We start from the raw sequence: 27,407 nt of genomic DNA, 5'->3' as shown, positions 1-27,407 counted from the left end.
CTGCATGACACACCTTCTCTTGAGATTCAGTTCATGGACAGATGTCCTGACATTTTCCTTTAGAATTCACTGGTATAATTCAGAATTCATTGTTCCATCAATGATGGCAAGCCGTCCTGGCCCAGATGCAGCAAAACAGGCCCAAACCATGATACTACCACCACCATGTTTCACAGATGGGATAAGGTTCTTATGCTGGAATGCAGTGTTTTCCTTTCTCCAAACAGAACGCTTCTCATTTAAACCAAAAAGTTCTATTTTGGTCTCATCCGTCCACAAAACATTTTTTCAATAGCCTTCTGGCATGTCCACATGATCTTTTGCAAACTGCAGACGAGCAGCAGTGTCCTTTTTGGAGAGCAGTGGCTTTCTCCTTGTAACCCTGCCATGCACACCATTGTTGTTCAGTGTTCTCCTGATGGTGGACTCATGAACATTAGCCAATGTGCAAGAGGCCTTCAGTTGTTTAGAAGTTACCCTGGGGTCCTTTGTGACCTCGCCGATAATTACACGCCTTGCTCTTGGAGTGATCTTTGTTGGTCGACCACTCCTGGGGAGGGTAACAATGGTCTTGAATTTCCTCCATTTGTACACAATCTGTCTGACTGTGGATTGGTGGAGTCCAAACTCTTTAGAGACGGTTTTGTAACCTTTTCCAGCCTGATGAGAATCAACAACGCTTTTTCTGATGTCCTCAGAAATCTCCTTTGTTCGTGCCATGATACACTTCCACAAACATGTGTTGTGAAGATCAGACTTTGATAGATCCCTGTTCTTTAAATAAAACAGGGTGTCCACTCACACCTGATTGTCATCCCATTGATTGAAAACACCTGACTCTAATTTCACCTTCAAATTAACTGCTAATCCTAGAGGTTCACATACTTTTGCCACTCACGTATGTAATATTGGATCATTTTCCTCAATAAATAAATGACCAAGTATAATATTTTTGTCTCATCTGTTTAACTGGGTTCTCTTTATCTACTTTTAGGACTTGTGTGAAAATCTGATGATGTTTTAGGTCATATTTATGCAGAAATATAGAAAATTCTAAAGGGTTCACAAACTTTCAAGCACCACTGTATGAAAACACCATGTTGAAAGCGGTCAGAGGAAAACTGCCAGACTGGTTCGAGCTGAAGAGTAGACTATGATAACTAACCACTCTTTACAAGTGTGTTGCACAGAAAAGCATCTCAACACACACAACATGCAGAACCTTGAAGAGGAGGGGTACAGCAGCAGCAGATCACACTCAGCTCCACTCCCGTCAGCCGAGAAGAGGAATCTGAAGCGACACTGGGTACAGGCTCACCCAAGCCAGACAGGTGAACGTTGGTAAAACATCACATGATCATATTTCCAATTTTCAAAAACCAAGATTAAAACAAACAAACAAAACAAACAAAAAAAGACAGTCGTCATCTATATCCCCTGCCCTACATACCAAGTTTCAAGATATGACTTGTCACATTTTTTTTTAAGTTCTGCTGCAGGAAACCAAAACCAACCCTACCTCTTTACACTGACCTCAGCAGCCCATGGCATAAACCCACCAGACCTTTGGTCCAGGTGAGCTAAAAATTAAAATTTCTCACATTTCTTAGTATCAAAAGGCACATATACATTACTTAACACACATACCAACTTTCAAGACCATACCACTCAGTTTTCAAGTTCTGCTCTAGAAACAAAACCTACCCCTAAGACTAACCTGAGACCCCAAGTCTGAAATAGCTTCCATGGAAACCTAAAAAATCTCAAATTTCTTCGTATGAAAAGGCACATCTCCATCACCTTGTTAACATGCGTACCAAGTTTCAAACCCTTATCATGAATAGTTTTGGATATATGCTCTGGAAACGAACATTGCTCTTAGAAACTAAGTCAAAATCTATTTTTTATGCAAAAATTTGAAAAATACTTTTTTTTCAAAAATCCAAAAAATCCAAAATAGCAAAAGGCACCAGTTCACATGTTTCTTGATACGTATACAAAGTTTCATGAAGATACCTACAGTAGTTTTAAAGATACAGCCTGGAAACGAAAACATGACCGGACAGACAGACGGAACCCGTTTCTGTATCTTCGTTTGAACGGGGGATAAAAAGCTGTCAAGTGCAGTTATTGGAAAACAATCAACCTTGGAGTGGTATGTCTAGCTGGTTGAAATGTTAGTGTTGAGAAACTAAACTATAACCTTATGTCTCTTTTGGTTCGCTCCTGCAGTGGTAGTCATGAAGTGGACCGTCTACACCATGCAGTTCATTCTATAATTATTTCATGTCTAAAGGCAACTACAGACTGAGATTTTAGCAATCGCATAAAAGTTTACTGCAAGCCACACTGTGCAACATGGATCTAATAAACTTGGTTACGACATCAAGTTTGACGAATGCAGACTATGACACCACCTACTGAACCAGAGGTATATTACAATCCATCCATCATCTGTAGCCGCTTATCTTGTCCTACAGGGTCGCAGGCAAGCTGAAGCCTATCCCAGCTGACTACAGGCGAAAAGCGGGGTACACCCTGGACAAGTCGCCAGGTCATCACAGGGCTGACACAGACAACCATTCACACCTACGGTCAATTTAGAGTCACCAGTTAACCTAACCTGCATGTCTTTGGACTGTGGGGGAAACCGGAGCACCCGGAGGAAACCCACGCGGACACGGGGAGAACATGCAAACTCCGCACAGAAAGGCCCTCGCCGGCCACGGGGCTCGAACCCAGGACCTTCTTGCTGCAAGGCGACAGCACTAACCACTACACCACCGTGCCACCCTCATATTACAGTGCAAGTCAATATACAAGAATAAAGCTTCGTCAGCAAGCGTCCTCAATCTGCGCTGCTACAGTGGTAAACAATGAAGCTAAAAGAATCAAGCCCTTGCAACCCCGCTATAACGAACTCCTTTACTACAAACTGTCATAAATTAAGTTCCTCTGCTTTTAACAATGGGTCAGAATCTTCCACAAAAAAATAAATAAATAATCACTGTCACGTCCACATGCACTGGTACTCCGAGCGCCATTAGGACCAATTACTCTGCACCTGTTCTGGATTAGAGCGCAATCACAGCACACACTTATAAGCACGCTCTAAACACAAACTTGGCAAAGTATACGCGCTGTACCTACTGTCTCGCATTACCAAGCCTTAGATCTGTGTTGCCTTTCTTTGTTTTGTGTATTTGGACTCTGCCTTTCATCTTTGCCTGATGTGACCATTGCCTGTTTCACGACCCTGCCTTTGTCCTCATGTTTTTCAACCGTTTACCTGCCTGTTTGTAAATAAACACTCCCTGCAATTACATCCACCATTCGCCTACTTGCATGACACACTCAGCCATGCGTTCCTCTTCCCACCAGAGACAAACAATAAGTAATCGAGTCCGCAGCCATAAAACAAAGGCTTAAGAGTAAAGAGGCTTGAGAGTACGTCTTGCACATTCTGACTGCCGCTTCTCACCGGAGCTTATTATTGTATTTTCTCTCCTTTTTGTGTTTGTGTAGTTTGAGGTTTGTTTTTGTCCACCAGTTGTGGTGTAGCTCCGGACCCAGTTTTAGGCGTCTGTTCCCTCCGGGCCTTGGTTCGCCGTGGGTGATGCCTGTGCTCCTGGCTATGGACTGCAGTGAGCTCGTTGCTCATTTTAACATCATGGTTGTCCAGCCCTCTGTGCAGCAGTGCTTTAGTGCTCGGCGTGATGTTCCGAGCGATGTTGCCCGGCTGCGGCATCTGTGCTGGCAGTGTGGGACTTGTTTTCGGGCGCCTTTTGGTGGGACTGTGGCTGCTACACCATTGAAATGACATCCTGACCTCTATTAGGTGGATTTCCCCCCATATAATTGTAACGCGACCTTTGGTTTTGAGAAAGGCGCTATATAAATTGAACTTATTATTATTAGAGCCTCACTTAGGCATCAATCACTAACAATTATCGAGAACAGTGATCAAAGAATCGATAAAAAGACAATTACTTCTGATACTGTTAAACTTAACACCTAGTTAACCCTCACTGTCAATGTTTTAATAACCCCTCCACGTCCATCCAGCCCCACGGCACGACAAGACATAAATGGCATCAGTGATTTGCAACACATGCTGAAGATTTAGAAAATAGTGAGTTAGTGGGTGGGCATTGACAATGATACACCGGTAACCTCCATAATTTCCATAACAGACAAATAAATCATCTTCGTTCGTGATCCTTTAACTCAGTCAATGAACTGCGACAGTGACTTGGAAGGAAAAATTCACAATAAGGAGAACGTGCCTAAAATTTCACATATAACGCAAGTGGTTTGGTGTGACGAGCAGGTCGATTTCGGCAGAATGATCTTTTCGGTATAAGAAACTATGTGGACGTCCCCCCCAAGGAGTCTGTTACTGCAGGGTTCCCATGTATTCATGTGTATGGGGAAAAAAAAAGTTCAAAGAGGAGGAGGAAGAGAATGTGGACTCAATCACGGCTCGGGAAAGGAGACCAAATTAGAATGCTAAATTTGCAAAGAGAGCTTGAGAAGTTTGTTTGTTCCCCCTCCCTGCATAGATAAACGTAGTGTCCTGTTGTTGAGTGTGTCATTTCAAGCTGCATTCCTATTGGTCGGTTAGTGGATAGAGATCACTGTTAGAAATTTCAGGATTACCATCACATCCTGGAAAAAACTGACATTGTATCTTTGATGCAGAACCACTGCTTTGGAGCCACGATCAAATACATTGCCACGTGTTAAATCGCACAGTGTATACCTGCCATAAAGCCGGGCTGTGATGATTTACATGTACAAATTTCCTCATCATTTGGAAACGGCAACTCCGACACAGGACTGTCAGCGTGACTTTTAAGCCAGTATCTCACTGGGCTGCGACTAGTTGGAGACGCAACAATTGCGATAAAATATGCAGATTAGCGACAATTTTCACTTGGAATCACACTGAATTGATATTCGCATATTTTACCGCAATTGTTGTGTCTCCAACTAGTCGCAGGCTGTCGCAGCACGGCTTTCCCTCGGCAGGCAGGGAAGTAGAGGAAGCCTCACAGAAACTGACTTGAGAAGGGTTCGCGACAGCTTTGCGACGCATTTGCGGCTATTTTGAGAGAAATTTTGTCGCGTGAATTTTTTTAACCTGTTCAAAATTTCAGCAAAAAAGGAACAACACTTTGCAGCTCATGCGAGGAAATTGAGAAGCCCTGCGAAGTTTTCAAGACACTTTTGAAAAACTCTCGCGAATGACGTTAGCAAGCTGTCGCAGCCCAGTGAGCCAGCTTGCTAACGTCAAGCTCACTGGCCTTACAGCAGCTCAGGAACGTCGCTTTTGCTCGCAGACTTCTTTCCTTTCACACGCACTCATGCTTTAAATGCCATTTACAAACGCGTTCATGAGAATGCAATGCAGAGATCATGACCACTATGACGATAGGGGTGTGCAAAATAATCGTCATGACAATGCATCGCGATACTAACTTTCACGATATACTGCATCGATTCTTGACGCCAAATATTGATTATTAATTTAAAAAAATGAATAAATAAAATTGTATGAATGGTTGGCGAACATCAGCCAAAAACAAGTAGAATACAACTTCCAGTCCTGTAGATGTCGCCGTGGAGTCTTTGACGCCCGCTGCCTTCATGCCAGTGGCATTTCCGGCGGTGGGCTACTGCGACCTAGACATTCTGCATAGACATCATATGCGACTGCGACTCTGTTTACAAATCTCGCTGGAACAGCGCGCACGACATGCTTGAGCGCTTTTTAGAGCAACAGCCTGCCATCCACGCTGCACTCCTGTCTGCAGAAATACGTAAATCTGAGAAGGACATCTGCACACTCACCGAGTCTGACATAACTGCTGCGGTACTACAACATGCTAAAAGAAATATGCTAAATGAGTGTATTGTTTCCTAATTTGAGGATGCTCCACAAACTATAAATGCATAAGGCATTTAAATATAATGTAAAGTAATGTAACAAATAATATAATGATGATGATGATGATAATTTAATGTACTGAGTAATATAGTATATATATTTTGATATTTATTATTGCCTTGTCCTCCCATACTGCAGGTGCTGCAAAGAAATTGAAAACTGTTTTATTAGTTTTCTTTTATTATTTTTAGTTTTATAAATCCTATGCAATTTTTGTCATTAGTGTGTCCACTCGTTAAGTATGGAAACAGTATTTGTTTTAATGGCAACTACCTCCAAAGTCGTTTCATTAAATTCAGTTATGAACTGAGTTGCTCTAAGTTATGCATCAATTGGAGACACTATCCAGATCGTACACAGCCACTGGTAATTATGCTCTATTTTTTTTTTTACATTTTCACTGAAGTATGTTGAATATATCGCAATGCATCGCAATAATTCAAGAATCGTGATGCATCGTGATAGTATCGCATCGTAGCATGTGAATCGTGATTCGAATTGAATCGTGACTTCTTTGCCAATACCCACCCCTATATGACGACATGCATTTTCTCTTTCTGAGGTGTAATGGTGTAATTATCAGGACAGGTCTATCCCTGGCAAGTCTGGCTGCAGGTTGAAGTGCAATGGATTTCAAATTCATGAATCGAGAAACTGGTTATAATGGATGAGAAATGGATTATCATTAAAAAAAAAAAAGAGAGAACTGGGGTGGAAAACAAGACAAAAACAATGCATGGTTTTTAAACTGAAACAGGCTTGCAAGATGATCTGCTTGTCATTTTGATACTTAAAACACTCCTTACTAAAACTAAAGGTTTAGGCATACAACCCCAATTCCAAAACAGTTGGAACACTGTAAAACAAATAACAGAATTTGAAGATTTGAAAGATATGGAAAACCTACATTTCATTGAAAATAGTATAGACACAATATATCAAATGTTGAAACTGAGAAATGTTTTGTGAAAAATATATGCTCATTTTGAATTTGATGTCAGCAACATTTCAAAAAAGTTGGGACGGGGCAACAAAAGACTGACAAAATTGTGTAATGCTTAAAAAAACTAATTTGGTTAACTGCCAACAGGTCAGTAACATGATTGGGTCTAAAAAGTGCATCTCAAAGAGACTCAGTCTCTCAGAAGTAAAGATGAGGAGGGGTTCACCACTCTGTGAAAGACTGCGTGGGCAAACAGTGCAACAATTTAAGAATAACATTCCTCAATGCAAAATTGCAAAGAATTTGGGGATCACATCATCTATGGTACATAATATCATTGAAAGGTTGAGAGAATCTGGAGAAATCTCTGTATGCAAGAAACAAGGCTAAAAACTGACATTGGATGACTGATCTTCAGGCCCTCACGTGTCTGTAGCGGAAATCACTGTATGGGCTCAGGAACACTTAAGAAAACCATCGTCTGTGAAAACAGTTCATTACTGCATCCACAAATGCAAGTTAAAACCATATATACACAATATCCAGAAACACTGCCACCTTCTCTGGGCCCGAGCTCTTTTATGATGGACTGAGGCAAAGTGGAAAACTGTCCCAAGGTCTGACGAATCAAAATTAGAAATTATTTTTAGAAATCCTAGACATCATGTCCTCCAGGCTAAAGAGTAGAGGGACCATCTGGCTTGTTATCAGTGCACAGTTCAAAAGCCAGCATCTGTGATGGTATGAGGGTGCATTACTGCACATGACATGGGGAGCTTGCACATCTGGGAAGGCATCATTAATGCTGAATGATATATACATGTTTCAGAGCAATATGCTGCCATTCAGACAAAATCTTTTTCAGGGAAGGCCTTCCTTCTTTCAGCAAGACAATGCCAAACTGCTTTCTGCACGTATTAAAACTGCATGGCTCCGTAGTAAGAGAGTCCATGTGCTAAACTGGCCTGCCTGGAGTCCAGATCTGTATCCCATTTAAAACATTTGGCACAATATAAAGCGCAAAATACGACAAAGGAGACCCCAAACTTGAGCAACTGAAACTGTACATCAGGCAAGAATGGGACAACATTTCTCTTTCAAAACTACAGCAGTTGGGTCTCCTCAGTTCCCAAATGTTTACAGAGTGTTGTTAAAAGTAGAGGTGATGTAACACAGTGGTAAACATGCCCCTGTCCCAACTTTTTTTTTTTTGTGTTGCTGGTATTAAATTCAAAATGAGCATATATTTTTCAAAAAACAATAACATTTCTCAGTTCCAACATCTGATATGTTGTCTTTGCACTATTTTCAGTGAAATAAAGGATTTCCATGATTTGCACATTATCGCATTCTGTTTTTATTTACAGCTTACACAATGTCCCAACTTTTTTGGAATTGGGGTTGTAGATAGATAGATAGACATGGCCCTTTTCCACTACCCTTTTTCAGCTCACTTCAGCCCGACACAGCTCGCGTTTTGACTACCTCAGAGCAGTACGACTCCGCTCGCTTCAGCCCTGCTCAGCCCCCAAAACTCGCACAGTTTTGGAGTAGGGCTGAAGCGAGCCAAACCGAGCCGAGTGGGGCTAGGGGCGTGAGCAGACACTCCCCTGTGCACTGATTGGTGAGGAGGAGTGTCCTCACATGCCCACACATGCCCCGCGAGCACGCTGGGATCTGTAAACACCGTAAACCCGGAAGAAGAAGAATTACGAGAATTTCTGAAGCCTTATGCGCCTCGCCTCATCTATACGCTCTTGCCAGTATCTGTTGGCGTTGTCGGTGACAACAAGCCACAGCACCAAGACCAGCAACACTAACGACTCCATGTTTATTGTTTACTATCCGGGTCGTGAGACTACCGCTTAAAAGATCACTGATGTCACTGTTTGCGCCGCCTAACGACATCACGTGACGTCCACCCACTTTCGCTAACTCCACCCAATGTGTCCACCCACTTCCAGCCAGCACGGTTCAGCGCGGTTGTAGTCGAAATGCAACTCCAACAGCCCCGCTCAGCTCGACTCAGCACGGCACGGCTCAGCCCAACTCAGCCGTGTTGGTAGTGGAAAAGCGGCAATAGATAAATAGATAGATAGACAGATAGATAGACAGACTACCGTTCAAAAGTTTGGGGTCACTTTGAAATGTCCTTATTTTTGAAAGAAAAGCACTGTTCTTTTCAATGAAGATCACTTTAAACTAATCAGAAATCCACTCTATACATTGCTAATGTGGTAAATGACTATTCTAGCTGCAAATGTGTGGTTTTTGGTGCAATATCTCCATAGGTGTATAGAGGCCCATTTCCAGCAACTCTCACTCCAGTGTTCTAATGGTACAATGTGTTTGCTCATTGCCTCAGAAGGCTAATGGATGATTAGAAAACCCTTGTACAATCATGTTAGCACAGCTGAAAACAGTTGAGCTCTTTAGAGAAGCTATAAAACTGACCTTCCTTTGAGCAGATTGAGTTTCTGGAGCATCACATTTGTGGGGTCGATTAAATGCTCAAAATGGCCAGAAAAATGTCTCGACTATATTTTCTATTCATTTTACAACTTATGGTGGGAAATAAGTGTGTGACTTTTCATGGAAAACACAGAATTGTCCGGGTGACCCCAAACTTTTGAAGTAGTGTAGTGTAGATAATGAACAGTCATGTCACACATCAGCTTTTCACAAGGAGATCTCACACACACTTGTGTGTTTTGTGCCGCATTCTCTCGCCATATGTTTGGAACAACGCAGTCAAGAGAGAAATGAGGAACTGAGCAAGAAACTTTACGCCATTTAGTTTAACCGCCCTGAATTTCACCACGTCTGCTGAAAAAGTGCCTTCAAAACAACACACACTTTAAAAAAAATAATAATAATAAAATAAAGAGAGAGCCAAAAAGAAATACAAGAATGTACGATTAGCATCTCACTTTAGGCTGTAGCATTGTGTGGACGGTCTTGTTTTGCTTTGAATGTACAGGATGGAATAATAAATAATAATAATAAACAATAATAAACAACACCTGCACAAGTTGGAGGCGCGTGCAGTAAACTTTAGCCATCATCCATTTGCAGGTAAAAGCAACCTGTAGCTACAGCGTTTACACCAACACACACACACTTTCAAGCAAAAATAACCAGCTAACGAAGCGCGTTTTCTTTTATAAAACACCTCGGATCCGTGACTATAGTTTGCGTCCAAAATACAGGAAGAACAACAAAACGTGTACTTTTACTTAGCTGTTCTTAAGTGTGCTAGCTAGTTAGCATAGCCTAGCTAAGAAGCTAACTAGCAGTAAATAAAAGTTTGCGGTTCGAGTTTGCATATATTTTTCCCCAGAACATCGCTTTTCTCTGTAGTGGAAGCGTGCATGATGGACAGAAGAAGGAAAAAAGACGGAAAGACTCACATTCTGAGTGGATGCAGTGGACGCATCAGTCAATCGGAGTCCAGAGCCAACATTTGTTTCTCGGGTGATGCTTTTTAAAAACAGCCGGGTGTTGTTTATGTGGAAACGGAGTCACACAGACTTCTGTTTCTTATAATTATTATTATCGTCCGGAGCGCAGCGCAGTTATAAAGTTTAAGCAGAGTAACTGATTACAGTTCGGCTCTCTTTCCAACACACAAACCAAACCGACGTGGCAAACCGAGTCCTCCTACTCGCTCGCTCTGACGTCATCAACGCAGCGACGTAGGTTCGCTTGCGTAGCGCGACGCGACACGTTTCGCCTCAGCAACGGCCGCGTTCCAAACAGCCCGAAGCTCCCTATAGAGGTGCACTACATCCTGGTAAAACTATAATAGCGTTTAAGATCATATGTAGGGCGCTAAGTTATCAGCAGGAAGCGATTCGGATTGATCCATCGGCCAGGTGGAAATAACATTTGAGCAGCATGTAGTGTCCTACACGTGTTTCAGGATATGTATTAATTAAGTGATTAAAATTATTTTTGCAGTAGTACAAAAAAATTGCTAAGGTCCTCTAAACAAACTTTTGTTGTGATGCACATAAATACTTAAAGTATAATACATTTTACATTATTGTGATATCCATAACTTTAATGGCAATTATTTATTTCTTTTATACATGTTTGTTTTATTATATGACAAAGTAAATCACAAATGCATCCTTCCACCACATCCATGTTAAGTCATTCTTCTGTTGAGAATTTTAACTTCAAACTTTTTTTTCTTCATTTTTAACATTCTTTGTTCGGCTTATCTCAGATAAATCATCTCTATTATGTACAAACTATGATTTCATTAAGAATTAAAAAATAAAACAAAAACGTTCACACACGTAAAGAACACAACGCTTTAAAAAAACACAGGTAAAGAACAGATACCCAAGCATTTACCAAACAGGTTCACTACACCTTCATTTCACTTCAGTAGGTTAACCAAAGAAAAACATTTCTATAATCTAACTGTGTTTGTTGAAGCTAAGTGGCTCTCAAACGTAATTTATTCACGTACGTTGTGCTTTTGAGGCATTTTAAAAGAAATTGCTTTCAAGTATAAATACATTTAATATACATATATACACACAAAAGATTCATACATTGATGTTAAAAAAAAACGATGTGCCCTTTTATATATATAAATTTTAACATTCCATAATATACAGTACACCTGGTGAAGAAGCATTACATCATGGTCGAGAAAATGAGCAACTGCTTCATGTTCTTAAAAAAATGTGTTCATAAAATCTCTAAAGTTGGGCTTCAGGCCACTGACTTTTACGTTGCCTTGAAATACAGCAAGGTCCACATGAGATAAAATTGGCAAAAGGGCTCAGATGCTTTTAATTACATAAAACTGGCTCAACTCATTAAAAGAAAACAAAACAAAAACTCTTAACATCTTTTACATACTAAAATTCCTAAGAAGTTTTAGAACTAGGTCAGTGTTGGTCATGCCCAATCTAACATTTCTTCAAAAATATAAAAACCTTCAAATAGTATTCACTATGGAGTCCTGTCCTTGGCACTTCCTTTCAGGATAGTCTCCATAATGGTGGAAGGCAGACAGGCTTCAGATTACTATACTCGTACCACCCACTGAGCTCTTATCCTAAAGGAAAGAGAAGTCTTAGTTAATATCCAATCCAAAAAGAGTGTGTGTGTGTGTGTGTGTGTGTGTGTGTGTATGAGAGTTCAGAACCACGGTGTGTCCTAGAACCGTTCAAGTATTCCCAATTATTAACCGTAATCTTGGCTTGCCAAAGGAAAGAAGTGCTAAAGAAAAAAATAACAATTCAAGCAAAGCTTCAAGTAGGGTTAGTAGGATTGCCCACCACTGACAAAAAAAAAAAAAAAAACAGACGTAACCCAAGGAAGTTAGCAGGCTGTTAAAAGTCTGAAAACATTTAGTGTTTTCACAAAAGAAGGTTTTTAGACTCTTACAGAGTAGCGTTCGGGCCGCCTTGTTGGTTTCTGGCCTGGCTCATACTCGCTGTAGGTGGGTGGGTGGTCAAACCGGGCTCCGCCTCTGGGTCCACCCCGGGCTCCACCTCTAGAGCCACCTCCTCTCCTGCTATTGTCTTCACTGGCAGAGTCCCAATATCCTCGACTGCTCTCCAGCAGGTCCTCTCTGGATCGTGAGCGCGGCCGATAAGACATTTGACTCCGGGTATCCAGCACGTCCTCCTGACTGTAACTGCGTGTCATGCCACGTCTAGATGGAGGTGGTTGGCGGTGGCGATTGTAGTTGGATGAGCCACTGGAGTGTGCCGGGTGGTGCCGGCGGGAGGAAGGGCCATCTTCCAACCCAGAAAGCATGCTAGGTGGGCCAGCAGAAAAGGGCACATTTTGGACCATGTGCACAGGCGGAGGTGGGATCATGGGGCTGGTGACATCCATGTCCCTCACCTGGTTCTCCAGGTAATCCAGCACTTTGTTGGCACTGTCCCTTCCGTTCATGCTGGGTGGTGGCATAGGTCCAGGCATAGCAACAGGCATGTGGCCAGGCATGTGGCCAAGCATGTGGCCAGGCATAGGGCTGGCTACTAGACCAGGATGAACAGGAGGTGGGAGGGGCATGGGAGGAATGGGGCTCATGGGGATCTTTCCGGATGCTGAACCTGAAACATAAATGTTAGAGAATACGTAGTGTCTGCTTTAGGATTACATTCATCAGTAATACAGTGGTGCTTGAAAGTTTGTGAACCCTTTAGAATTTTCCATGTTTCTGCATAAATATAACCTAAAACATCATCAGATTTTCACACAAGTCCTAAAAGTAGATAAAGAGACCCCAGTTAAACAAATGAGACAAAAATATTACACTTGGTCATTTATTTATTGAGGAAAATGATCCAATATTACATATCTGTGAGTGGCAAAAGTATGTGAACCTCTGGGATTAGCAGTTAATTTGAAGGTGAAATTAGAGTCAGGTGTTTTCAATCACTGGGATGACAATCAGGTGTGAGTGGGCACCCTGTTTTATTTAAAGAACAGGGATCTATCAAAGTCTGATCTTCACAACACATGTTTGTGGAAGTGTATCATGGCACGAACAAAGGAGATTTCTGAGGACTTCAGAAAAAGCCTTGTTGATGCTCATCAGGCTGGAAAAGGTTACAAAACCATCACTAAAGAGTTTGGACTCCACCAATCCACAGTCAGACAGATTGTGTACAAATGGAGGAAATTCAAGACCATTGTTACCCTCCCCAGGAGTGGTCGACCAACAAAGATCACTCCAAGAGCAAGGCGTGTAATTATCGGCGAGGTCACAAAGGACCCCAGGGTAACTTCTAAGCAACTGAAGGCCTCTCTCACATTGGCTAATGTTAATGTTCATAAGTCCACCATCAGGAGAACACTGAACAGCAATGGTGTGCATGACAGGGTTACAAGGAGAAAGCCACTGCTCTCCAAAAAGAACACCGCTGCTCATCTGCAGTTTACTAAAGATCATGTGGACAAACCAGAAGGCTATTGGAAAAATGTTTTGTGGACGGATGAGACCAAAATAGAACTTTTTGGTTTAAATGAGAAGCGTTATGTTTGGAGAAAGGAAAACACTGCATTGCAGCATAAGAACCTCATCCCATCTGTGAAACATGGTGGTGGTGGTATCATGGTTTGGGCCTGTTTTGCTGCATCTGGGCCAAGACGGCTTGCCATCATTGATGGAACAATGAATTCTGAATTATACCAGTGAATTCTAAAGGAAAATGTCAGGACATCTGTCCATGAACTGAATCTCAAGAGAAGGTGTGTCATGCAGCAAGACAACGACCCAAAGCACACAAGTCATTCTATCAAAGAATGGTTAAAGAAGAATAAAGTTAATGTTTTGGAATGGCCAAGTCAAAGTCCTGACCTTAATCCAATCGAAATGTTGTGGAAGGACCTGAAGCGAGCAGTTCATGTGAGGAAACCCACCAACATCCCAGAATTGAAGCTGTTCTGTACAGAGGAATGGGCTAAAATTCCTCGAAGTCGGTGTGCAGGACTGATCAACACTTACCGGAAACGTTTAGTTACAGTTATTGTTGCACAAGGGGGTCACACCAGATACTGAAAGCAAAGGTTCACTTACTTTTGCTACTCACAGATATGTAATATTGGATCATTTTCCTCAATAAATAAATGACCAAGTATAATATTTTTGTCTCATTTGTTTAACTGGGTTCTTTTTATCCACTTTTAGGACTTGTGTGAAAATCTGATGATGTTTTAGGTCATATTTATGCAGAAATGTAGAAAATCCTAAAGGGTTCACAAACTTTCAAGCACCACTGTAATGGGTAATATAACTGTAGCCTAGTTTTTGCATAACAGTTTTCATAACCAAAATGGTATAAGGCTTTGCTCAAGACTAAATAAAAATGATACACTTCATATAAAACAAATTCTAATGAACTGACCTGCATACAACATGGGGTTCATTTGGTAAGTCGAGTTTTGAGAGCTCAGAGGTGCGTAGATTGGCTGTCCACCAGCCCAGGAACTCATTGCCTTCTGGGCCTCCTTCATCATCCTGTGCTGCATCACCACTGAGGACAAGAACAGGGAGTTTGTCAATATGAATCTGAATGGGGTTTTCAATGCAAACCGTTCTGAAACTGCAACATACTTGATAGCCACAAGTTGGAGCTCCAGTGCTTTTCAGCTCACTGGTGGGGGGTGGGAGCAGCCACAGCCACATTTTGCACCTCACGTCCAGTTCTTTGCTCATTTACTGTTCTTTCGTGTTGCTCATTACTACATTATATGTTACAGTATTTTATATTTTTTGTATTGTATTTATATATAAATATATACTTGCTTGCCTGTCTTTTCTGCTGCTGTTAACACCCAAATTTTCCTGCCTGGAGATCTATAAACTGTTCTCTTCTCTTTTCTTGTCTTATGTTATCTGGCCTGTTAACACTTCAGGTTTAAACAAAGTTGCAAGACAAATAACAGGGACACATACTGAAGGTGTTCCTGCATGAATATGTGCCTACTTGAACACCTTTAAAGAGAGTGACATTCATCTCATCTCATCTCATTCTCTGTAGCCGCTTTAATTGCAGCAGAAGCATATTTGATTCTTCAGTTAGGAAAACTACTAGAATAAAGGCTTGCTCTTCACCTTAAGTAGTTTATTTAAAATATTTAGAAATACATTTTTCTTTGATTTATACCCAGTAGCTTCGTTGCCTGTGAAATAGGCTAGTATGTTTCATGTTATAGAATGATGCAAGGCTTGGACCACACTTAGAAATAAGATACAAATCACATTAGGCTTATATTTATAACCAAGTTAAAGACTGGTGGACTGCATGTTGCACTCATTCATATGCTCATTCATCCATTTATCTATTCACTTACCCATTTACTGACCCATACACTCACTCACTGGCCCATTCACTCACTGGCCCATTCACTCACCCACTGGCCCATTCACTCACCCACTGGCCCACTCACTGACCCACTCGCTCACTCACTGACCCAGTCACTCACTCACTCACTGACCCAGTCACTCACTCACTCACTGACCCAGTCACTCACTCACTCACTGACCCAGTCACTCACTCACTGACCCACTCACGCACTCACTGACCCATTCACTCACTCACTTGCTCACTCACTAACCCACTCACTCACTCACTGACCCATTCACACACTCACTGACCCATTCACTCACTCACTGACCCATTCACTCACTCACTGACTGACCCATTCACTCACTCACTGACCCACTCACTCACTGACCCATTCACTCACTCACTCACTTACTGACCCATTCACTCACTCACTGACCCAGTCACTCACTGGCCCATTCACTCACTCACTCACTCACTCACTCACTCATTGGCCCACTCACTCACTCACTGACCCAGTCACTCACTGGCCCATTCACTCACTCACTCACTCACTCACTGACCTATTCACTCACTGGCCCATTCACTCACTCACTCATTGGCCCATTCACTCACTCACTGACCCATTCACTCACTCACTGACCCATTCACTCACTCACTGACCCAGTCACTCACTCACTGGTCCACTCACTCACTCACTCACTCACTGACCCATTCACTCACTCACCCATTCACTCACTCACCCATTCACTCACTCACTCACTGACCCATTCACTCACTCACTGACCCATTCACTCACTCATTGGCTCACTCACTCACTCACTGGCCCATTCACTCACTCACTCACTGGCCCATTCACTCACTCACTCACTGGCCCATTCACTCACCCACTGACCCATTCACTCACCCACTGACCCATTCATTCACTCATTGACTCACTCACTCACTCACTCAGACACATTCACTCACCCACTGAACCATTCACTCACCCACTCACTGACACATTCACTCTCTCACTCACCCACTGACCCATTCACTCACTCACTCACTCACGGACACATTCATTCACTCATTGGCTCACTCACTCACTCACTGACACATTCACTCACTCACTCACTCACTGACCCATTCACTCAGCCACTGACCCATTCACTCAGCCACTCACTCACTGACCCATTCATTCACTCATTGGCTCACTCACTCACTCACTGACACATTCACTCACTCACTGACCCATTCACTCACCCACTGAACCATTCACTCACCCACTCACTGACACATTCACTCACTCACTCACTCACGGACACATTCACTCTCCCACTGACCCATTCATTCACTCACTCACTCACTAACTGACACATTCACTCACTCACCCACTGACCCATTCACTCACCCACTCACTGACACATTCACTCTCTCACTCACTCACTGACACATTCACTCTCTCACTCACCCACTGACCCATTCACTCACCCACTCACTGACACATTCACACTCTCACTCACCCACTGACCCATTCACTCACTCACTGACACATTCACTCTCTCACTCACCCACTGACCCATTCACTCACCCACTCACTGACACATTCACTCTCTCACTCACTCACTGACACATTCACTCACCCACTCACTGACACATTCACTCTCTCACTCACCCACTGACCCATTCACTCTCTCACTCACTGACACATTCACTCTCTCACTCACCCACTGACCCATTCACTCACCCACTCACTGACACATTCACTCACCCACTGACCCATTCACTCACTCACTCACTCACTCACTCACTCACTCACCCACTGACCCATTCACTCACTCACTCACTCACTCACGGACACATTCACTCTCTCACTCACCCACTGACCCATTCACTCTCTCACTCACTCACACATTCACTCTCTCACTCACCCACTGACCCATTCACTCACCCACTGACCCACTCACTCACTCACTGACACATTCACTCTCTCACTCACCCACTGACCCATTCACTCACTCACTGACACATTCACTCTCTCACTCACCCACTGTCCCATTCACTCACTCACTCACTGATCCATTCACTCACTCACTCACTGATCCATTCACTCACTCACTCACTCACTCACTCACTCACGGACACATTCACTCTCACTCACCCACTGACCCATTCACTCACTCACTCACTGACACATTCACTCTCTCACTCACCCACTGACCCATTCACTCACCCACTGACCCACTCACTCACTGACCCACTCACTCACTGACACATTCACTCTCTCACTCACTCACTGACCCATTCACTCACTCACTCACTGACACATTCACTCTCTCACTCACCCACTGTCCCATTCACTCACTCACTGATCCATTCACTCACTCACTCACTGATCCATTCACTCACTCACTCACTCACTCACTCACTCACTCACTCACTCACTCACTCACTCACTCACACATTATTGTTACAACCTCTAATATGTATGTTAATATTACTTTTCTCAGGGCAGCAGCAGGTTTCTGGGCAGCATGGGCAGCGGACATAACAGCAACATTTCTGAGGGCAACACTGGCAGCAGCAAATACAAAAGAGCATGATAAGGAGGAGGGCCCCAATGATTATGAAGAGTACAGTCAGCCAATCTGAAAAGACAAAGATACACATTAGTTATTAGACAGCCCAATCTTATCCTACATAAGTTGTACATTTAAAGATAAGAATGAAAGTCATGGCCTTCTCAAGCATGGTTTACAGTCCCGTAATTATTAGGTGTCATCATTTCCCAATATAAAGAGGAGAATCTGCTTACTGTAAACAATGAGCTTGACATCTTTGTTCGGATATCCACTTGTATCTCCAGCAGCATCAACAGAGCACACGTAGACACCATTGTCCCACCACATCACGTCTGTGATCACCAGGTCTGCCTCTGATGGAGAGACAGAGAAAGAGTAAGAGAGAGACCAAGAAACAGAGATAGTTCAAGAGGAGTAAGCACACTCAAGCTGGAAGTCGTAGCCACCACAGAAGCATTTGTAATTGAAAGAATATGCAGTTCTTATATTATTATTACTTTCATTTATGATCAAAGAGTCAAATGGTAAACTAATCCTCGTGATTCAATTCAATTCTTGTTCAAACTTAGCTTTATGCAGTTATAACCTTATCTGAAGCATAACATTATGGATCATAGTAGAGATTTATGAAAGCTCATCTCATTCAGTGGTGCTGGTTGCATTATGTGTAAATTGATAAGATTTAATACTAAACGTTTAAATAACTTTAGTACATATATAAAATCACGATTTTTGCTATAAAATTAAATCAATATCCATCATGTACTACATTTTTGATGGCTGTCAGACAGCAGTAGGAACGATGATGACATGAATGTCATTTTAATAATTTAAGGAAAAAATCTGCCATCAACCAATTGCACCATGTTAATAATGTTGGCATAAAACACCTTTATTCCAGTTCCGTTGTAAATCATTAAAATGCTAGATGCTAGTAGGAGGGAAAAATGACATTTTATTTTATAAAACTAGATCTGGCCTGAGCTACTATGCACTGTGAAGTGGTAGGTCCTTTGAGATATGTAAAGATAGATAGATAGATAGATAGATAGATAGATAGATAGATAGATAGATAGATAGATAGATAGATAGAGTTATTATAATAATAATAATAATAATAATAACGATGATGGCCGTTGGTGGAAAACATAACCAATAAAATTAAACTTACATTTCCATTTATTAATTTGATAGATGCTAAGGGACTTGTTCAAGGACACAACAGTGGTTCTTTGACAGCCCTGAGTTTTGAACTCATATTCTTCTGGGTACAAGGACAGAATCTGTTGATCTATTAATTTAAATAAATAAATAAATAAATAAAAATCCCATGGAGCTCCAGGAGATCATAAATGAACAATGAAGCATGCATACTGTTCTGGATGGTGATTCGGCGCCCGCTGTATTCTGGACCCAGTGAGGGCTCGTTGCCACCGGATTTCTGAGCCACGGTCCGGATGGTGCGCTGGGAATCTGGGCAGTCGTTGGATGGGTCCTGACCTAGCTGCAGAGCTGACTGGTAGGCTGAAGAGCAACAAAGGATTCACATGAAAGTTTAGAGAGAGTCGGCAAAACATATTAACATTATTAATGACAAACCATTCATCCTGTGTTCAAAAAGTTCGACGTATGGGGCGTCACCATAAAACGAGTCCAGTTGGTCAAAAAAATGAAAAGGAGTTGTATTGGATAGTGTAAATCTACAGGTCATTTTATTTAATATGAGAGCTCATTTGTTAAATTTGGTGCAACCGATCCAGAGAAATTAGTGAAAATGTATAAGGTATCATCATCAGAACAGAAAATCAAGCTTAGAGAAAATCAGCTGTAAACTTTAAGATGTATAAACTGAAATGAACTTTTGCTACCCTGGACTCATTTTGTGGTGGCCCTATATATTGCAGTCCCATTTCATATAAATTAAATGGTATGTTTCTTGATTGATTGATTGATTTAAGGACGGCACGGTGGTGTAGTGGTTAGCACTGTCACCTCACAGCAAGACGGTCCGGGTTCGAGCCCTGTGGCCGGCGAGGGCCTTTCTGTGCGGATTTTGCATGTTCTCCCCGTGTCCGCGTGGGTTTCCTCCGGGTGCTCCGGTTTCCCCCACAGTCCAAAGACGTGCAGGTTAGGTTAACTGGTGACTCTAAATTGACCGTAGGTGTGAATGTGAGTGTGAACGGTTGTCTGTGTCTATGTGTCAGCCCTGTGATGACCTGGCGACTTGTCCAGGGTGTACCCCGCCTTTCGCCCGTAGTCAGCTGGGATAGACTCCAGCTTGCCTGCGACCCTGTAGAACAGGATAAAGTGGCTAGAGATAATGAGATGAGAGACTGATTGATTTAAATTACATTAGTCTTCAACTGAAACCCAAGCAGGCTAACCACTGCTGTTGTGCTGCCCTTTATGGGTCTATTTTAGAATGTGGCTGACACTAAAGTACACATACAGATCTCATGTAGATAAATCCTTTCTAACACACTCTTCTGTTAACTACTTTCAAGTTGTTCACCAGCATTTGTGGTTCACATCCAAGAAGTCCTGCGGGCCTTTCGGACTGCTCACCTGTGGAGTAGTAGTCCAGCACAGGGTCTTTACAGAAAGACTTGTAGAGCCAGGTGACCAGTACACTCTGAAGGTTAGCTGAAGTGGAATAGTCACAGCGCAGTGTGACAGAGACAAAGAGGCCTGTGCTGTACTGCGTCTGAGGCACTGTCACCTGAACCGAAAACACTTCTGTACGAAAAAGACAAATAGATATTGGTGAGGAAAATGTTCGTGTGAAAAACAACACAGCCACAAACACAAATATGTCAATATTTGTTTATATGTAAACAAATATTATGTAGGATATTACAACCCTGATTCCAAAAAAGTTGGGACAAAGTACAAATTGTAAATAAAAACGGAATGCAATAATTTATAAATCTCAAAAACTGGAAAAGTTAAAGGTACAAAAAAGGAACAGCTGGAGGACCAAATTGCAACTCATTAGGTCAATTGGCAATAGGTCATTAACATGACTGGGTATAAAAAGAGCATCTTGGAGTGGCAGCGGCTCTCAGAAGTAAAGATGGGAAGAGGATCACCAATCCCCCTAATTCTGCGCCGACAAATAATGGGGCAATATCAGAAAGGAGTTCGACAGTGTAAAATTGCAAAGAGTTTGAACATATCATCATCTACAGTGCATAATATCATCAAAAGATTCAGAGAATCCGAAAGAATCTCTGTGCATAAGGGTCAAGGCCGGAAAACCATACTGGGTGCCCGTGATCTTCGGGCCCTTAGACGGCACTGCATCACATACAGGCATGCTTCTGTATTGGAAATCACAAAATGGGCTCAGGAATATTTCCAGAGAACATTATCTGTGAACACAATTCACCGTGCCATCCGCCGTTGCCAGCTAAAACTCTAGAGTTCAAAGAAGAAGCCATATCTAAACATGATCCAGAAGCGCAGACGTCTTCTCTGGGCCAAGGCTCATTTAAAATGGACTGTGGCAAAGTGGAAAACTGTTCTGTGGTCAGACGAATCAAAATTTGAAGTTCTTTATGGAAATCAGGGACGCCGTGCCATTCAGACTAAAGAGGAGAAGGACGACCCAAGTCGTTATCAGCGCTCAGTTCAGAAGCCTCCATCTCTGATGGTATGGGGTTGCATTAGTGCGTGTGGCATGGGCAGCTTACACATCTGGAAAGACACCATCAATGCTGAAAGGTATATCCAGGTTCTAGAGCAACATATGCTCCCATCCAGACGGCGTCTCTTTCACGGAAGACCTTGCATTTTCCAACATGACAATGCCAAACCACATACTGCATCAATTACAGCACCATGGCTGTGTAGAAGAAGGGTCCGGGTACTGAACTGGCCAGCCTGCAGTCCAGATCTTTCACCCATAGAAAACATTTGGCGCATCATAAAACGGAAGATACGACAAAAAAGACCTAAGACAGTTGAGCAACTAGAATCCTACATTAGACAAGAATGGGTTAACATTGCTATCCCTAAACTTGAGCAACTTGTCTCCTCAGTCCCCAGACGTTTACAGACTGTTGTAAAGAGAAAAGGGGATATCTCACAGTGGTAAACATGGCCTTGTCCCAACTTTTTTGAGATGTGTTGTTGTCATGAAATTTAAAATCACCTAATTTTTCTCTTTAAATGATACATTTTCTCAGTTTAAACATTTGATATGTCATCTATGTTCTATTCTGAATAAAATATGGAATTTTGAAACTTCCACATCATTGCATTCCGTTCTTATTTACAATTTGTACTTTGTCCCAACTTTTTTGGAATCGGGGTTGTAATATTGGATCATTTTCCTCAATAAATAAATGACCGAGTACAATATTTGTGTCTCATTTGTTTAACTGGGTTCTCTTTTTCTACTTTTAGGACTTGTATGAAAATCTGATGATGTTTTAGGTCATATTTATGCAGAAATATAGAAAATTCTAAAGGGTTCACAAACTTTCAAGCACCACTTGAAAGTATCTAGGTCATTAAAGTCCATTATTGTGATGTTTAGCTTATATATCTGTAAAGTTATAGAATTCTTGGGAGGGAGAGCGTGTGTGTGTGTGTGTGTGAGAGAGAGAGAGAGAGAGAGAGAGAGAGATGCTGCCGAGGAAAATAGCAAAACCTGTTGAACTGGAAAGGGAGAGAGCAGGAAATAGTTTCAAACTGCTAACCCCCACACACACACACCAAAACACACACATTTTTGTTTCTGGTTATCCTACATATAAAACCTTTCTCTAGATTATATTTAATTTGAATGAAATTAAGTTCAGCTTATATTCTTGCTCTTTTTCCAGATACACTACAGGCTACACACTGAAGGAGTTTTAATTTAATTCAGTTTCATTTTAATGTCATTAAAATTGTATTCTAGAATGCTTCAAAATTCTAAAATGCTTCAAAAACTCGCCAAATATTGTAGATGTGAATTTCTGAAATGCATTATAGACACAGGCTAGTTCAGCTTTCAAAGTAATTATAATAATAAAAATAGTAAACAGATAAATAAATAGAAAGGAGCGTCACTGAGGCGTCTGAAAACACCCGGAGTCACGTGACCGATACTGCTGTCACGTTTATCTTTTCGGTTTGTCTCGCGCTCGGTTTCGTTTGTACCGACGTTGATACACGTTAACATTTCGTTTCTGAATAAAACAGCCTAAATACCTAAGCTTTTTTTTTTTGGAAATAGTTTTTAAAATGAGCCCTATTTGCCGAGCTTTATTCTTACCTGAGAGCAGAAAACTGAGAAGCACCGGCGCCACTATCACTTTCTTCATTGTGCTAAACTTCGCGCTTATTTATAGCCCTAGATTCAAGCAAAAAAAATAAAAAGTTAAATGTCTGTTTTCTCTGTGAAAAAAACCCCCACGTCTCAGCCTCACTAAAGCTTTTCTATGTGACTCTTGTTGATGCTGCTCTGAGGCCTCCGTCTTCTTCCTCAGCTTCCGCGGTGTTCTGACTCCTCCCCCAGACAGGTGCTTCAGATGACGTATTCATAGCGCTCGCGCACAGGTAAACTGGACTGAGCGGGTTAGATCAATCGCATACAACATCATACATTTCAAAATGGCGGCGGTCTACAGCTGTTGCCTGTGAATCTTTCTACATTTTAGCAACAAGCATCACTTGCCTGGAAGTTGTGTTCTGTTCCTACACAAGAAAGCACACCTTTATTCATCACACACTTGTGAAATTCCTCTCTAAACCCATTTGAAGCAGTGAACACACACGTGAGCAATGAGCACACACACATACCCAGAGCAGTGGGCAGCCATGCCCGGGGAGCAGCTGGGAGTTAGGTGCAGTGGCGTGCACAGACATTTTGGGGGGCAAGTGCTCTGGGGGGGGAAAGGGCACTTTTTTGCGCATGTGGAACACCTTATTATAAAAGTCTGAGATTTAACCCTCCTCTTGTGTTCGGGTCGCCACTGACCCGTTTTAGTTTTTAAAGGTGTAAAACAACCACTTAATGTTAATTTATTACATCAAGGCTTTTTAACTTTGCCAGGAATCTCTAGTTGAACAAAATAGAAAAAGAAATTTTTGTTTTCCTAAATCTGAAAATGGTCTAGCAAAAAATATAATGCGTATGTGCAGTTGTGGGGCAGCACGGTGGTGTAGTGGTTAGCGCTGTCGCCTCACAGCAAGAAGGTCCTGGGTTCGAGCCCCGGGGCCAGCGAGGGCCTTTCTGTGCGGAGTTTGCATGTTCTCCCCGTGTCCGCGTGGGTTTCCTCCGGGTGCTCCGGTTTCCCCCACAGTCCAAAGACATGCAGGTTAGGCTAACTGGTGACTCTAAATTGACCGTAGGTGTGAATGTGAGTGTGAATGGTTGTCTGTGTCTATGTGTCAGCCCTGTGATGACCTGGCGACTTGTCCAGGGTGTACCCCGCCTTTCGCCCATAGTCAGCTGGGATAGGCTCCAGCTTGCCTGCGACCCTGTAGAAGGATAAAGCGGCTAGAGATAATGAGATGAGATGAGATGTGCAGTTGTTTCTGTATGCGACGGGCTACTTCACAACAAAATAATTACAGCTTGGGCTTAGAGGGCAAACAATACATTTTCACTCGATTCATGTGTTACCTGGCTGGTGTGGCAGGGGAAGAGCTGACTGACTGCCCGATGTGTTGTCTGCGCTACGACAAGGCCGTGGCTTCCAGGACGCTATGCTGCTGCAACCTCACATTGAATGCACTGCACGCTTGTTCACGTGACAGAGCAAGAGAGACAGAGGTCCGGTGTGTGTGCGGAGGGGGCACACATCGGGACATTATTTTCACACACGCTTTTAATGCCGCGGCTTTTCTAAAAGATCATGTCGACATTGGCCTCAGTAAACTGTAAAAAAAAAAATTCAAAAGGGCACTTTTTTGGACAGAGGGGCAGGTGCTTGAGCACCACCTCGTGTCTATCTGTGCACGCCACTGGTTAGGTGCCTCGCTCAACGGCACCTCAGCCCAAGGCCGTCCCATATTAACCTAACCGCATGTCTTTGGACTGTGGGGGAAACCGGAGGAAACCCACACAGACAACATGCAAACTCCGCACGGAAAGGCCCCCACCGGCCACTCTGCTCGAACCCAGAACCTTCTTGCTGTGAGGCGACCGTGCTAACCACTTACACCATGGCACGGTGTAATTCTGTTATAATGCAGACATTAACATAGGTAATAGGACATGTATTTTTACACCTGTAAAATTGGAAAAGTAAGGAAATCTGTGATGTACCAGATGTTTTAGACGAGTCTGGTCAGTTAGATTAGATTAGATTCACTTTATTGATCCCACATCGGGGAAATTCACATATTACAGTAGCAAGAAAATGTCATACAGATAACAAAATAAAACTGAAATAAAAATTAGACAAACGAAAGATTAAATATTAGAGGGCTATTTGCATTATCTACCTTGAAAAAGTATAGAAATATTGCCTTATTGAGAGGCTCGGAAAAAAATTGCACATTACAGGTAGACTCTGTATAAGTATGTATAAAAATAGTTTAAGACCTATATTATTGCACATAATAATTGCATTGATGAGAGATGGCAGAGGTAGTAGTGGTGAAGTAGTGCAAATATAATGACAAACAGGTTATTGGTGCTACATTACAAGTTGTGGGTGTTATACAGTCTGACAGCAGTAGGTATGAATGACCTGCGGTATCTCTCCTTCTTACACCGTGGGTGTAGCAGTCTACTACTAAAAGAGCTGCTTAAGGCTCCCACAGCCTCATGTAGGGGGTGAGGGGGTTATCCATGATTGACGTCAGCTTGGTTAACATCCTCCTCTCACCCACCTCCTCAATGGAGTCCAGAGGACAGTCCAAGACTGAGCCAGCCCGTCTGACCAGTTTATTAAGTTTCTTCCTGTCCCTCTCTGAACTTCCACAGCCCCAGCAGACCACAGTGTAGAAAATCACTGATGCCACCACAGAGTTATAAAAAGTCCTAAGCAGTGTCCTGCACACACCAAAAGACCTCAGTCTTCTCAACAGGTGGAGACGACTTTATTAAAGTCTTATTAAAGTTACCTTTAATATGAGCGCTTCATACATACATGGTCCTTCTCTGTATGATATAAAGCAGGGGCGTAGCTAGGCGGGGGGTCCTGGGGTGCCCGTGACCCCCCCTTTGTCAGACTATACGTTTTTTCAATAGCCGCATCAGTGGCGGCTGGTAGTCTTTCAAACAGGGGAGGCTGGTCGGTTACGATATTTCCAGATTTTAAAAGAAAAAAGAAAAAACACATTAATTTTGCCCATACTCTTGCCTCTGATCTGGCTGATTGTTGGCAGGGTCACAAACTGTGAAATAACAGGTTCTTTTGGCCCATTAGCCTACTGTCCAATATACATGATGGTGGTGTTGGGGGGGGTATGTTTTAACATTTTATATTTTAAAATTGTGGCATGTGGCATGTTGTTTAAAAACTGATCATTATTGAAAGCAGCTCTTTGTCAGGAACCTCAGCAGTAACAGCAGAGTGTTCTGGAATAGGCATAAGCACTGAGAGCTGGGTGCCACACATTTCATTCAATGACACTTTCCCTATATTTTACTTATTTTGACTGAGGAATGTTTTATTGACAATTTTGATAACCCTTCACTTTTAATCCAGGTCTGTAGTGTGAAATGTTCTCGGCTGTGTTTTTGTTTACAAATGTTTTCCAAATTGTAGCTGTGTTTAATTCATATCCAGAAAAATATATATTCCAATATAATATACTCAGCATAAACATTTTAAATAGATTCTATATTTTTGGTCCATCCATGACATATTACTAAAGTAGCCTATTTGCTGTTGTTGATGTGGGTCACTTGCTGTTAGCCAATTCACTTTCTCATAGCAGGAGAGCTGAAAGGAACGAGTATTATTCCCTACCTTTTTCACCAAGTCAATTTGAGGCGTTGGTCTACCCTGCTCTTTAATTTTAATTTTTTCCTCGAAAGGAAGACTGGCAAATGGCTTCGCCAAAATTAAATCAGCAATTCTTGGCATCCGTGCGCAGCTTTCTTGCTAGCTGACTAGCCCCCTCAAGTTCAAGTTCAGTCACTCAAATAAACGAAATTTCTGGAACTAAGATAGCAAACT

General features: G+C 42.2%; 2 protein-coding genes across 2 annotated transcripts in view; both read right to left on the bottom strand.

The window, feature by feature from the left end:
- The window catches only part of tmem39a (transmembrane protein 39A), a 123,655-nt gene extending 113,099 nt beyond the window's left edge, over positions 1-10,556 (bottom strand). The window contains exon 1 of the mRNA XM_060898694.1: positions 10,304-10,556. The gene's annotated coding sequence lies outside the window, so the exon portion shown is untranslated. The remainder of the gene's footprint in view (positions 1-10,303) is intronic.
- A 398-nt stretch (positions 10,557-10,954) lies between these two features.
- ildr1a (immunoglobulin-like domain containing receptor 1a) lies at positions 10,955-23,772 on the bottom strand. The gene is made up of 8 exons (XM_060898693.1): positions 23,546-23,772; positions 20,848-21,018; positions 19,657-19,806; positions 18,516-18,635; positions 18,202-18,348; positions 14,777-14,905; positions 12,303-12,979; positions 10,955-11,970 (listed from the first exon to the last, which is right to left on the bottom strand). The coding sequence occupies exons 1-8, from the start codon at positions 23,592-23,594 to the stop codon at positions 11,932-11,934; spliced, it is 1,482 nt and encodes a 493-aa protein (XP_060754676.1). The 5' UTR covers positions 23,595-23,772; the 3' UTR covers positions 10,955-11,931.
- Between the last annotated feature and the right edge of the window lie 3,635 nt (positions 23,773-27,407).

Source organism: Neoarius graeffei, chromosome 18 (genome assembly GCF_027579695.1).
Source record: "Neoarius graeffei isolate fNeoGra1 chromosome 18, fNeoGra1.pri, whole genome shotgun sequence".
NCBI lineage: Eukaryota > Metazoa > Chordata > Actinopteri > Siluriformes > Ariidae > Neoarius > Neoarius graeffei.
Note: the sequence above shows the minus strand (reverse complement) of the source record. Positions and strands in the feature narration are given on the sequence as shown.

What these genes read in the sequence shown, in the direction of transcription:
- ildr1a (XM_060898693.1), bottom strand. Translation starts at nt 23,594, where the DNA reads ATGAAGAAAGTGATAGTGGCGCCGGTGCTTCTCAGTTTTCTGCTCTCA. An exon ending in TCTCAGTTTTCTGCTCTCAG is followed by an intron (nt 21,019 to 23,545) that starts GTAAGAATAAAG and finishes TTTTTCGTACAG; the next exon opens with AAGTGTTTTCGGTTCAGGTG. An exon ending in GCTGGACTACTACTCCACAG is followed by an intron (nt 19,807 to 20,847) that starts GTGAGCAGTCCG and finishes GTTGCTCTTCAG; the next exon opens with CCTACCAGTCAGCTCTGCAG.